At 40.2% G+C, this 14086-nt stretch overlaps 1 protein-coding gene across 1 annotated transcript in view; it reads right to left on the bottom strand.

The window, feature by feature from the left end:
- Nucleotides 1-14086, bottom strand: part of LOC146798080 (cytochrome P450 2C11-like) — a 764894-nt gene that overhangs the window by 28300 nt on the left and 722508 nt on the right. The window contains exon 7 of the mRNA XM_085625295.1: nt 5872-6013. Coding sequence (XP_085481421.1) covers nt 5872-6013 — 142 coding nt within the window. The remainder of the gene's footprint in view (nt 1-5871; nt 6014-14086) is intronic.

Below are 14086 nucleotides of genomic sequence, written 5' to 3'. Positions count from 1 at the left end.
CCCAGTAGGGTACAAAATGATGCAGCAGGGCATCATAGAATTCCTCTTTCTGCTGCGATGTGGCTGATGCGTCAGAAATTTGGTTTGCCTTGGGACTTGAGTCAGAATAGGCTCTGAAGGTGATGACTTTCAGGAGAGAGACTGAGAGGCACATTGATGCCCTTGAGAGTTCTCTGGAGTTTGAAAGTGGCAGGAGGGTTTGAGTCCCACTTGGTCTTCTTGTGGTTCCTTTTTAATTTATCTGATGACCAGGACAATGATCTTCCATGGACACAACTTTGGGAGCTGGACCAGGACATCCCCTTTGACCTAGAAAAATCACTGTGTGGAGTTTTTCGCGTTGACTGGGTACCAAGTTCAGGTTAAAAGTAGTTATGATATCTCTAATCAGTCTTTTACTACCAAAAAGCAGCCTATTCAGGAATATTGTGAATGTACTATAGAAAATAAGGTGTAGGCTTTGGAATCCAGGCTGCACCATCTCCCTGGATTAATCAGGGCTAAGACCTTATTTAGAACTTGGAGAAACTGAATACTCTGTCAAAACGTGACATATTGCAAGTACCTTAGGCTAAAATGAACTTGTAATAGAGAGGATGGGATACATTTCTTGTTTTGTTAGAGTAGCCCGCCCTCATAACTCTAAATAATACCCTAAGCTATCAGTAGTGAGGAGATGATCTTTCTCACTTTTGCATCCAAGGATGTCCCTCTGTATTAGCATTATTTTTGGTTGGACATTGAACACAATTAAGCTGCAGAGATATATTACCTAGATAATGACTAAAGTATTTACCAAATTTCATTGTAAAGGACGGGATTTTTCTCATTATTCCCACATAGTAAGCATGTATATAATGTACTGATCTCTATTTTCATTCTGATCACTATCTACTGCCCCACTGCATCGGATTTGTTGTAAATGCTTTGATAATTAGCATTAAAAATCACAGTAGATGTTCCTTTGACAGTAGTACCCCATGAACTATCATAACATTCTCTAGCTCCTAATCTCCGAACGACTAATCTATCCTTCTGAACCACACTTGTTTCCTGGAGGCTTTCAATATTTGGCATTAAATTAAATCATTCTATTTTAATCCTCCTTTTTTGCTTTTGAATTGTATCCCCTTTACTTTTAAAGTGATAGTCGGTTTTGAAACATTTAGGAATGTGAACATCAGCTTCATGTATTGGTGCTTTTGTCTCCTGACCATTTTCTTTTGCTTTCTTCCCTCTAACCTGATTGCCCTAGAGCACCAATTTTTTGTCCGCTTAAACCCCATTTGCCTTTACCTTCCTTTAAGATGCTTGACACTTAACTTCCTCAGGGAACCCATCTTGCCATTAGAAGAATCCCCTCCCTCCCTTATCCCATTAGATGTCTGGATGTGTATCCAGAAAACATGACTATCCCTTCCTGACATCTCCCCTTGAAAGAACACATTAGAGTTTGTGCATAAGTTCCAAACTAGGTTGAAATCATGTCAATTCTTAAGGCCCATTTGGTGACATTAGGATTACAAGGTTTTAAGCCATGAAATAAATTGCTGCGCTCATTAGCATCTGCAAATCATAAATGGACCCATGGCAATTAATTGTTAGATTGGATTTCAATGTTGCAGGAATAGAAATTCCCTGAAATTCTGGGATTAAAGTATATAGTAAACATTATCTTTTAGCAGTCTCCCAAGCCTGGTCAGGGATTATATTGAAAAAGAAAATGCATGCTTGGTTGTAAATTACCCTTTTTACCCTGGCATTGCTGAGGAGCAATTACTTAATTTTATGGTCATGAAAATAAGTGATGTTGGGCTTGGGTTTACATCCTGATTTAGGCACACTTTTAGGCACACTGTGTATTCTTGCAACTTATAAATGAGGTGTTGTACTAGATATTTCTAAATCTTTGCCTACATTTTCCTCCAGTAAATCACTGACCCAGATCATTGAATCTGAGGCTCCTGCTTTTGTCAATTCAGGTACCCCAATTGTCCTTTGGCTGAAATGCCACAGGTCTATTTTCAAGGTCCTCAAACTTGAAAGTTAGAGTTTTAATTTGTAGTTCAAATTTGGTCGCTTGTTCCTCTGACCGGGGTACTCTAGAAACTAATTCCAGGACATGTTTCCAATAAATGAAGCCGAATCACTTTTTTGACCAGTGCTTCTATCATGGATCCTTTGTCAATTTGAGATCTTTTTTTATACTACCCTTAATTTCCTTTAAGATGCATTTAAATGTAACTTTAGTAGATTGGGTGATGAGTGAGATGCCTGTGAGCTCTCAGATTATTCTGGTCATAATTCCTGGAACTGCCTGCTGTGCCAGGGTATAAAGCTCATCAGTCTGGTCTTGCTTAGGAATGGCTTGTACTATAGTATTGAGTACTGAGTCAAGAAGGCTAAATCTGTTAGAGCTTGGCACTTGTATGAGTTAGTGGCTATTTGCGCCTGCACCACCAGAATATAGTGAGCGTATTGCACCTGGTCGGGGATCACCCGTCCCAGTACCATATCATTAGGTATTGGCTGGTCATTGAGGAAGGGGACTTGCCTTTCATTGTATATAGGGTATCACAGGTGGTCTCCAATGAGCCCATGTCTTTCTGATAGGGCTTTTAGGGAAGCCTACTTGAAATGTTCCTGTGCTTTTCATTACAGAATAGTTTAGTTTTTATTCCTCTTGCAGATTTTCTATGTATGTGAAAGCCTTGGAGACCACCCAGGAGGTTTGTAGTAGAGGAAAGCTAGATGTAGAGGAATCTAATTGGGTTCCACTGTAGATGCCCAGTTCATGCTCATCAGGAGGCACTTGATTTTTCACAATATTATTTTCCTTGCGCTTAATAGTTTACAACATATGTTTCTTTGGTATAATGCCCGTTTCTCTTGTCACTTGTGTGAGGCCCTGTTTTGCATTCATAATGCCTCTGCTACAGTCTGGATCTCCTATAAAGCTAACTGGACTGGAGCTATTCTGACCGAAGTCCTGACTGTTTGGGATGGTGGAATGGATTTTTTTGACTAGCTACCCTGGCGGGCCTAAAGTTTGTTATAGTTGACCCCTTTGCTTCACTGCTTTAGACCCTTTTGCTGTTGCAGCAGATCTATTAAGTAATTTAATAGGTCCTTTACTGATCATTTCTTTTACCAATTTAGTATCCATGATATGTGGTAAAAGTGAGAAGGACTGAGAAAAACTGCTGGTGCAGGACAGTCAATGTTTTATAGCTACTTATGGTTAGTAATGATGTTTAAATGAGCTTGAAATTAAGCTAGTCCCATTCAGTTAATAAATTATTTTAGTAAAGCATCACCATTCTCATATTTATTTGTGTCTATTTATTAGTTAATACAATGTTATATGGCCCTATGGTGACTGTTCTGTTTGTTGCTTTACAACTGTGGGACCAATCAGGACACTTGTATTGTTTTTAGTCATATAACCCGAGGGACATTCCACAATGAAAATGTACAACTGTAGATGCACTGGTGATTTTTCTTAGGACCCACTACAACCACACACTTTGGTGGTGTTTGAAACAGTGTTGATTTGTGAAAGCTACTGATCATTTAACATAAAAATGTGAAGATAGATTCATGCATGTTAAGAGCAGGCAAATAGTGAAGGAAGTAAAATATGTCTGTTGAATTTAGATGAGCACATATTATATGTTGATGTATATTTACTTTTGAAATTTAAAAGGTTGATTTATATCATTCATACTATGTTTTTGTTTGCAACTTTGCTGTTGTTACAGATGTCCTGATAAAGCCGATGAAGAGTGAAATTGATTCACCTAAATATTTATGTGTACATAATGGGAAACATAAGGAATTTTGATGAACCATAAACTGCAGGTCCATCAACAGGAAGTGCAGGGGCCACCTAAATCCTGATTTCCTCCTTCCCCACACACGATGCTTCATCCTCACATTCTTTCGCACCTTCACATAATGTATTTATGAGTTTCATACTCCTGTCATTCTTTAGAACAGTGAGATGCTTCCAAAGAGCTGCTGTATGACCTGCATTCTGAATTGCTGAGGGTATTTAAAACCAGACAAATTAGTTTGTGAGTGTGTGAATACAGGATGTCTGAGTGAAATTCCTGTCTGTCTTTGGGTTTTTTGATACTTGTTGTGTGACAGTATGGTGGAGTGGTAAATGTGTGAACAGATGTGGTAATTCTGTCTTTGGTTTTGTTTTTGAACGTGATTTCTTAATAGTGTAGCTTTCTATCCCCAGGAGTGATCTAAAATAATTAAGGTATATAGGTATTCACATATGAAAAAATTTCAAATGCAAAGCATGAGTTGGCCTATCAGGCTATTTGCATATGTAAATTTGCTAATTGATGCATTGTAAATCCCATGAAATTGGCAATTTAAGCATGCGCAGAGGTATAAAATTAGACAAGCTTTACAATCACATAAATACATTTTTATGAGGGTCGTAGGGAATTATACTGAATAAAAGCAAAGAGAAGGAAGGAGAGTTTACTTCAAATAGTTTTCATAATGAAAGATCATTTTTTCTTCCCAGGCAAGAAATCATTTAAACCCCACTGACTGGATATTCTGCTATGAACATTTGTGAAGGGGGATGTCACTAAGCACACATATGCATTTGATAGTGTGAGTGGGTAGTGAAAAACTGCACATTTTAGCGCCCTGTTTTAAAGGAATTGAAAACTTCAGTCAGGAGCCCACTCCTCTGTGGGAGATTGGGATCACTGATCTAAAACCAAGAACGCAAATTCAAGTCTTTTCAATTTTTCTCTGCCTGATTTATAAGTGCACAAGAAAGGGGCACAAAAAACTGTGTATGTAATCATTTTATATGCGTTATTACTGATTTTTGCACACACTGTTGGCACCAACTTTGGATCCTAGCTAAGTTAATAATTGTTATTACTGCTAAAAAGAGCAAGATAGATGTGTGCTCAAAAACGTTTACTTGCACCGGAGTCTAAATTAGGCTCCGTAGGCCAGATATACTAAATGCAGGATGCAAAAAGTGGTCACAAATTGTACACCAACTATTGAGATGCAATGTTTGTACTTATAGGTGTACAAAATATCCTTTTGCAGGGGTTGCTGAATGACTTGCTTAATGAATAATAATTCGGCAGGTCACTATTTATGAATTCATGTGATTGGTTGCAAACACTGGGATGATGGCATATTAGGAACAGCAGGTCAACATACCTGAGTATGCATTCCCAAATTGGAAACTTTTTTCTTAAGCAGCCCAGGTTCCTTAAAGGAACAGGTGCCACCCTAAAACAAAACAAATTTCCCATTTGCAAAAACTTTGAGTTGGTGGGATAACAGGCAGCGGTTCATAATAGGTTAGGTGCCTGAAGGGGACATCGTCCACTTTGCAAATCAGTTAGCATCCCAAGTCAGGGGTTGGCAATTCATCAACGGTTTGCAACCATAATTGTGGTTACAAATTATTGATGCATGCACTAGCAAATCACAAGAAGACAGGAACATGCTCTTTCGTAACTACAATTTGGCATGAGTCCCAAAGTCCAGTCTTCCAATCAGCCAAATGAGTCAAATACATTCCTAAAACCCATTTTCCGGTCAAAAACCCTGTGACTTTGCCAAGTGCAGGATGTGTGATTTCAAAATGGCTTTGTATATCTGGATCTATAGTTGTTGTTGAAACCAACTACTCCAGCCTTTACTTTGAAATGTTTGTAAAAACACAATAGAAGAGAATGCAACTGCCCCATACTACATAGAAATTGGAGGAGAGGCTATTTACTATCACTGAGGAAGTAACAGTATCCAGAAATGTCAAATGAAGTTGGGTGAAGGAGGGAGAAGTACCCATCTTAGCATAAATAAGTGTAGTACCACATGAAAGAGGAATTAAGGCATCAACTGTTTTGAAGCTTCCATTTTCATCCAGGAAGTGTCCAGGGTTGAATTTTTGGGGGTCAGGAAAATATTTCGGATCATTCAAGGAAGTTGTCAGAATTCCAAACACATTTGTTCCCTGCAAAGCAAATAAGAATTTAGTAAGAAAAACATAAATAACATTTCTAATTACAACTTGTTCAATCAACAGTTAGGGAGCAAGAACTGAAGAATTTCAAAGCATTTCAGCAAGAGTACAACATATTGGACAGGAATGGCTAAAACTCATTGACATTGAGGCTTAGATTGAAGGTGTCAAAGAAAATGTCCTTATTTGAATGGATGATAAGGGTCAGGAACAATATTATTTACGCCCAAACAAGAGAACATACAACAAGCAATCAGAATTCAAAGCATGTCAAGTGTTGGTAGTGGTATATCTAAGAAAGATCAGCTAAGTTGTGAATAAAGCATTTTCTAAACTTTTATACAAACTTACATATATGAGGAAATTGGTTATAAATTTGTCAGGGGGTACCCATAACAAGTAAATAAATATACTTTGGAATAAATACTGTTCTATGAGAATCTATGCTTAATCCCTGACATGAGCGGCAGGCAATATCCAAAGAAGTGTGTGTTAAGTTTAAGCAGTGTAAACAATTTTAAACTAATGAATAAAACACAATAAAATTCCTAAACCAATTTGGCAAAATTGAGAAACATGTAATGAGCTAAAAGACACCAAGATCAAGTTGGTTTAGGGGAACAATAGATATAAATGATTACATGTTTAAAGCAGAAAGATCCTAGAAAAAGTGAACTGACAATCAAAGTCATTACTCTTGGTTGGCCTGCTCTTAAACAAGATGTCAGGCTGACCACAATGGAGCAGATCGTGGATATGCCTATAAGGTCATCCTGGGCAATGTGTTTGCCTTTGGACTAAGTCTCTGAAAAGTAAATCAAAATGTTCCAGCATGGCAAGACCTCAGACTGTAGCTTGCAAGAGATCCCCCCCGCTGAAACTATTGCTTTTGGCTGCACAAGCTCCAAGTGGGATATATATGAGTTTTGAAGCCACAGAGGTTACTTTGTGTGTCAGATACATTTACTACCAAGCCCCAGTCCAGAATTTACCTTCGGACCTATTCACTTTTCGGATATCAAAGTACTCCAATGGGGCAAATTGGTAACTGTAGCTGAGCAGGGCTCCATGAGTCTGGATACATTTGCTGTGAAGGCCTGCTGAACCACTTTTCAACACTGCCAACAATTCTGGGAAGGATGAACACAGTTTTGTTGCCCGCTTTGGGTGCGCATTCCCTGGGCAAGCCTCAGCACCTTGCCTCAATGCTCCAGGAGAGGAAAAATTATTGATTCCCAACTTTTTCAAAGCACTGAAAAAGTTCCTCCCTGTCAGGCCTGCAACCCCAGGCACCTCATGGTTGGCTTCTGGGCACCATGTCTCACCAGGCAGGGATCCTGCAGGGTCGACGTCTTTATGTTCAATTAGCACTTTCTGGGATATAGGATCCCTTCTGCTTTTTGTTTCCCTGAAGTAGGCAAAAAAGAAGGCAGCCACTTGACACTTTGAGATCCAAACCAGTCTCTAGGGGATATTGGGTTTTGGGAGTCCTTGAGTTCCTAAGTCCTCAGTGAGCACTCTTCTTCCAGCAGGAATCAGGAGGCTTCTTCCAGCAGGGCCTTCTTTTTGAAGTGGCATCTACTTAGAAGTTGGTAATCAGATTGCCAAATTTATGCTGTGCACTAGCCAGTGATAGCAGAAGTTCTACCACCAAATATCAACTATTTTCTCACAGTTGTTGATGTTCTTTTCAAGAATACTTCTTTTCTTTACTAAACTGTAAAATTACCCAGGAGCCCTTGTTTCAATATGGAAGAGTCCAGCTGCCTAGAGGCAGACCTGTCTTCAGCCCATTAGCTAGTTCCCTATAAAGATGAATTCTCCTCTCACCTGACATGGTCGAAACTGGTTCTCTTCTTCACTGTGACTGTAGCCTTCCTTTCTGGAAGGCTCTGGTAATGATTAGAAGAAACCCTTCTTGTAATTCCCTAATCAAACAAGATAGTGCAAACGCTGTCCTTTGTTCTGCAAGCTGTTCCTCTCAACTCCCAGATACCTTACCTTTGATAAGTGGTCAACATTTAACAACAATTTGCTCTACCTGAGCTCTGAGGCAGGCAATTGTCCTCTTCGGCAGAGTGATCAACTCTCACAGTCAAGGATGTGTGTCTCCCCTCTGAGAGTGTAAAGAGCGGCAGAACTGGTTTTAAGCCAGCTGTGTCTGAGGTAGCATAAAATTCTGTTTTACAAATTACTTTTCAATCTGGTATCAAAATTCTCGTTTCACCTTTAAATAAGATTTTGGAAATTAAGTAGGAATTTACTATTGTAGCCTTTTGCATGCATTTTCACCTGTGAAGTTAGGAAATAAAGTTTTTGGTGTCCATCTAGTCTTGTTCAGGAAAACGTATAGCAATGCCTGCACAGTGAAATAGCTTTAGTTTTTTTTTCATTGTGACAGCACCCTAAACCCAATATATAGTGTGGCCTATTGTTATATATTAGCACACTGTCCTATTAACTAAAGGCCTGATTTGGATGTTGGCAAATGGATTACTCTCACAACGATGATGGATATCCCGTCTGCCGAAATATAAATCTCATTATAGGTTATAGGATTTATATTTCAGTTAATGTGATGTAATTCACCATTGTTATGGAGTAACCCATCATCTAACATTTACATCAGACCTAAGATACTAGCCACATTTTAGCAGTGACTTATGAATTCATAAAAATAGACTTTTCCTACATAGCAACAACACTTTTACCTGTCATGTGTACTTCAGTGTACTAAAATTGCAGTACAGCCAGAATACAGTGGTGCTCCTGGCAGAAATATATGTATGGCATATATGTGTGGTGTAAACACATTACAGTTCACATATGACATTTAGCATGCATGCCAGAGTTGCATCTTCTGTGCCATCTGCAATTGTCTTACAGGACAGATAAATGGACCAGCTGGGCAACACCAATTTTACCACTACCCTTTCAAGGCCAGAGCACATGCACTGCAGCATAGATTAGTAGTGTCACAGAGCACACAGTCCTAATACCAGCAAAAATAGAATCCAGGAAAAAAGCTACTGTGCAGAAAAGAAAATGTTGCTACATCAGGATAACTGAGCATCGCTGAGTCCATGATGCTGACCTCTCCTTAAGGCTCCGGGGACCCCACATTTACTTACAATATTTTTCACTGAGGTGTAGGGATCCTAAACTAACCGGATATCCTTGTGGGCAGTGGTGGTGTATGTTTTGAGTTGGGACACTTCACGTTTTGACCCCAGAAACAATGCTGAAACCATCAGGATTTGCTCCCCCTCCTCCTACTGCCTGCAGGGGTTGTGGGGAAGCACTTCAGACTGGAGACAAGGAAGGAGAGGAACAAGTGGGTCTGACTGGTAGATTGCTGAGATGGGAGCCCACCAGCTGATTACAACCGCTGTGTTATAGAGCAGTATGCGGTCTTATGCGGGCGGCCAGAGGCATTGATTGCGGATGAACTGCCATTTTATGTATATGCGCTTCCCTTCAATCGTAGATGTAATGCCCACAACTTTTTGGGGGCATGAGGAAAGTTACCCGAGTCAAAAAAAGGGCCTTTTTCTTTAACTAAAGTTGGGGAACACATACATTGTTATACATCATGATGGCCGCATATACTGGTAAAGTCAGGCAAATCTCCTTATAATTCTTTGTTGATATTGAGCTAGGGGGTTAAAAGCCTTATGAATGAGTGATAAGGGGGGGGGACTACTACAACGTTTCTGTTGCCTGCTACTTAAACTGCCTATCCCCTGAACAAAGGTACAGTGCCATTTTTTGTTCTGGCAAGTTTCTCTGTTTGTAGATATTTTCACTGTGGATCCTCTTAAGAGATGCCCAGAGACAGAGAATGACTAGAACTGGTGTGCGAGCAATAAAGAGGGATTCCGTTCGCAGTCTCCTTTTGCTGTGAGTATGTGGAGTACGCTGTATGTGGCAGCAATGGGTGGTGGCTGATTGAATAGAGTCCCAATCCCTGTGGGTCTATTGTGTACTCAAGGTTACTCAGGGTGGGAAGCAACCTTATGGCCATCTGCTGCTTTTTCTAAATGTCTACGGCCCATAGACGGAGTGTGACCAATGTGCCTTGCAACACACTTGCTTGGCAGCGATACTGCGAGCAGACAGAAGGAGATTAAGGAGGCTCTGCTACTTTCTGAATGTGGTCTCCCTTAGGATGCACAAGACATGGATAGACATTTCATGATTACCAGATGGCCCCCTCTGCACTAGAGGTATTGCATTGTTTGGGCTGTGGTGCTCTTCAAGTACTGGATCAGAGATTGTGGAGGGAGTCAATGCAAGTTCTGCTTGATGGGTAAACTCTGGGGATGTGGCAGAGCTAGGTTCAACTGACAGTAGGATGCATTTTGGTATGTGGATCCTCTGGATTATTAGCTGTGGAGGTCTGATTCAATAAGGGCAGGAAAGCCTCAGAATGTGCACTAGATTTCTTCTGATGACGGTTTGGGCCTGATGCTGATGTGTAACTTTAATATGGGTCTGTGAGCTCATTGTGCCCAATGTAAACATAAATAGGATTCTCATGGATTGACAATTGGATGTTGCCTCATGGAGTATAGGAGGGTGATTTTAATCGAAGACCACTCTCAGTGAACGTTCTGACACTCCAATTCCAAGGAGTGATATTACTGTTGTTGAGGAAAGTTTGTCTTTATGAACTTCAGAGACATTTATGGTTATATACTTCGCTAACGGGAGGGGGAAAGTGCTGCGGCCTGTTAGGTGGCTGCCCTATACCCACCTGTGTCTGTCCTTAAATTTTATGCCCAGGCAGAGAGTAGTTCATAAACTAAGGTATGCTTCCCACAGGTTAGCAACATAGCAGGGGGGTCAGATATCACCTGGAGTTGACACCGATACATTCATCTTGATTTTACAGGTAACCTCTATCAGTAATAAGATCTCTAAATTTGACACAAACATTTCTGACATGGCCACAGACATTGATTCTTTGAGATTAGATCTGACTATTATACATCAGAGTTTAAACATCACTAACAAGAGGCAAGATAAGATGAATCAGGTCAATGGGCAACAACATAATTGAGGTACTGATTTTGTCTGGCAGGTAATAAATTTAAGGTTATTGAGTTGGAGGACTGTTCAAGGAAGGACAACATTAGAATGTATGGGCTCCCCGAGGATCGAGAAGGAACTGATATGTTAGGCTTCCAGCAAATATTTCTCCTAGACATCCTTAAGGTTATGTTTGAGGAACCCTTTGAATTCCAGAGGGTTCACAGGTTCATATCATGGACTACGTCAGCCAGTCAAACACACCAAAGACAATTATTGCATGCTTATTACATCATCAGCAAGCCAGAACAATTTTTCAAACTGTTAAAAAATAAGTGTGCCCCATAGGGGCATTGCAAATACATTTCAACAGATTTTTCCCATAAAATGATGGTAATGAGGAAAAGGTTTTGCTTTTACCGCCTCATCTCAGGAAGAAAGACAATAGATATGGTTTGTTGCATCCTGCTACAATTATTATCACTGTAGAGGGGAACACAAGTGAATTTTTAAATCCAGACCAGCTGAGTGATTTTTTATATCTTTGAGAAACCACCACCATGGAGGCTTTTCCATGTAAGACAGTCGCAGACTACATACCCTTCTCTGAAAGTGTCTCTCATTTCAGAAAGGCATGCAAATCTTTCCCCCAACAGGTAACCATTTGCCTTACGCTTCAACGGCGGTCTAACCAGGAGAGACTGGGTAGGGTTATTTTTGCACTGTCACTGGAACAGGGTAGAGACAAATCACTGCCCCTGTAAAAGGATTGCTCAGTGGGGACTGTGGAACCACTTGCTAAATAAATGGTCTCTCAGTCGACGGCAATATACAAGTTTTGACATGCCCATCACAATGACCATCAAGTAGGACCATCCAATTAATTGGAATACTAGATGGAAGGGGGAGAGGAGTAGATGTATTGCCTCTGAGAGGAGATTGAAGGAGATACTTTGCCAACATAGATATACTTAAGTTATGAGGTTATTCCAAAGACTGTAGAGGGTGGAACAATTGTTCGTCATAGGGGAGGTGGATGAGACCAGAATACAGTGTTTCCTGTTCTGTTTGCGAGATACTTTTGGTTCTGTAGTTAAAGTAGATGTGGCACACATGATATTTGTGCATTATTGAGATGGAATTGTCTCTACTATTTCAGTGTGATGGATCTGGCATCCCAGGGCAGTGGTTTATAGGTTACTTGGGTGCTTTTTGTTGAAGATTTACACCAGCTTTGTTTCAATTGATATTGTATCTTTATACTTTACATTCTACTTCTGCTGGGATTCTGTTTCTATCAGGGGAGGATTATGGAATATGGACTCTAGTCTGGATATTTCAGTTAACTTGCAGACGTCCACTCAGCATCAAAAGATTCAAATAGCATCCTTGAACGGAAATGGTATGATGAGCTATGTGAAGAGAAAAATGGTGCTGACCTTTCTACGTCACCACCATGATTGCATTGCTGATACATGCGTCCCATGTGGGATTCATCCCAGAACCAGCCTCCTACATTAATGAATTCATTGTAGACTTCCAAGTATGTGCATGATGAGCTGTTTGATATTTCACTAGATGCAGAAGGAAAACATTTGACAGAGTGGAATGGCCTGATCTATATAGAATATTGCATTAATAAGGGCTTGGAACTGATTTTAATAATAAAGTAAGATGGCTTTATTATTCCCCAACAACACAAATTAATTGTGAAGCACACTTTTCTCATGTAATATCGATCAAGTGGGGGCTAGACAAGTGTGTCACTGTCACCACAGCTTTTTCATCTTGCTTTGGAACCATTCAATCGCCATTAGGAGTTCCCTCCGGATTGCAGGGATCCCATCCAGCATGGAAGCGATAAATACTTTTTGGTATGCTGATGTAATTCTCTTGACATTATCTAACCCACAGAGTTCTTTACCGCATGTCATGTCACTTTTGAAAACGTTCTCGATTTTCACGGGTAATAAAATCAAGTGGGGGAAATTTTAAGTGATTCCCTTGTCTCTGGCTACTTCCAAAAAATGTCTGCGGGGTCTGCCAATGTCCTGCTAACCAAAGCAATGAGGTACTTGGGGATTAGAATTAATAGAGGAATGGCGGATATAATATCAAACAATTTACAACTGTTGATAACGGCTATGAAACTGAATTTAAGTAGATGATCGGGACTCCAACTGTTCATGTGGGGCAAGATTCAGGTGATGAAAATGTTAATAGCACTACTATTTAATTATTTTCTGGGTATGCTACCACTTTAGGTACTGCTGTCCCTTTTAGGGAGCATTGAGCGAATGATCATGCAGTTTGTGTGGTGTTCGGTAAGGCCGATGCTTTGCATGTCCAAACTTCATGCACACATGGAGGCAGTCGGTTTTGCGACTTGCGCTTATTTTATCATATACCATTGCCAATAAGCTCTCACAGATGATTTATTGGTCAGAAGAGGTCACTGATCCACCCATATGGATGCAGGTGGAGGCCGTGGAGTTACAGTGCAACCAACATTTGAAGTGTTCTATGCAAATATGGGGGCCATAGGGAAGGTGAACAACTAAATTATTGACCAAAGGATAAGGATCTGGAGATTGGCACATAAACTGTTGGGTATGGACCCGTGGGTACATGCACAAGCTCCCATATGGAATGATGCTGGTATCAAGATTAGGAGAAGAGTTATTAGTTGGGGGTCATGGCGTAGTGACGCTATCTTAAAGGTGGATACATTGATATCAGATGAAAAGACAATCAAATCTTCCACTGACTTAAGTGTTGAATTTGGCCTTAGCAATGGCTATTGGTGGTGTGAGAAGTTGGCCTGGCACATGCTGGTCACTAGTTATAGTGGCCACCTTGCACCAGTCCAATTCAACTTTTATGGTAGATAGGTTTAAGACAACCTTTTAAAGAAAGCTATCCTAGTGGTAGCTGTGGAGAGCAACCTTCAGGCTAAGTCTCAGAGAAATGTAAAGCAGCTTGTTTTTACCTTATAATCTCTCGAATTACCAAATGAAAGGACACAACACAGGC

This window comes from Triturus cristatus, chromosome 9, assembly GCF_964204655.1.
Source record: "Triturus cristatus chromosome 9, aTriCri1.1, whole genome shotgun sequence".
Taxonomy (NCBI): Eukaryota; Metazoa; Chordata; class Amphibia; order Caudata; family Salamandridae; genus Triturus; species Triturus cristatus.
The sequence above is the reverse complement of the archived record's forward strand: the minus strand, read 5'-3'. Positions and strand labels throughout refer to the sequence as shown.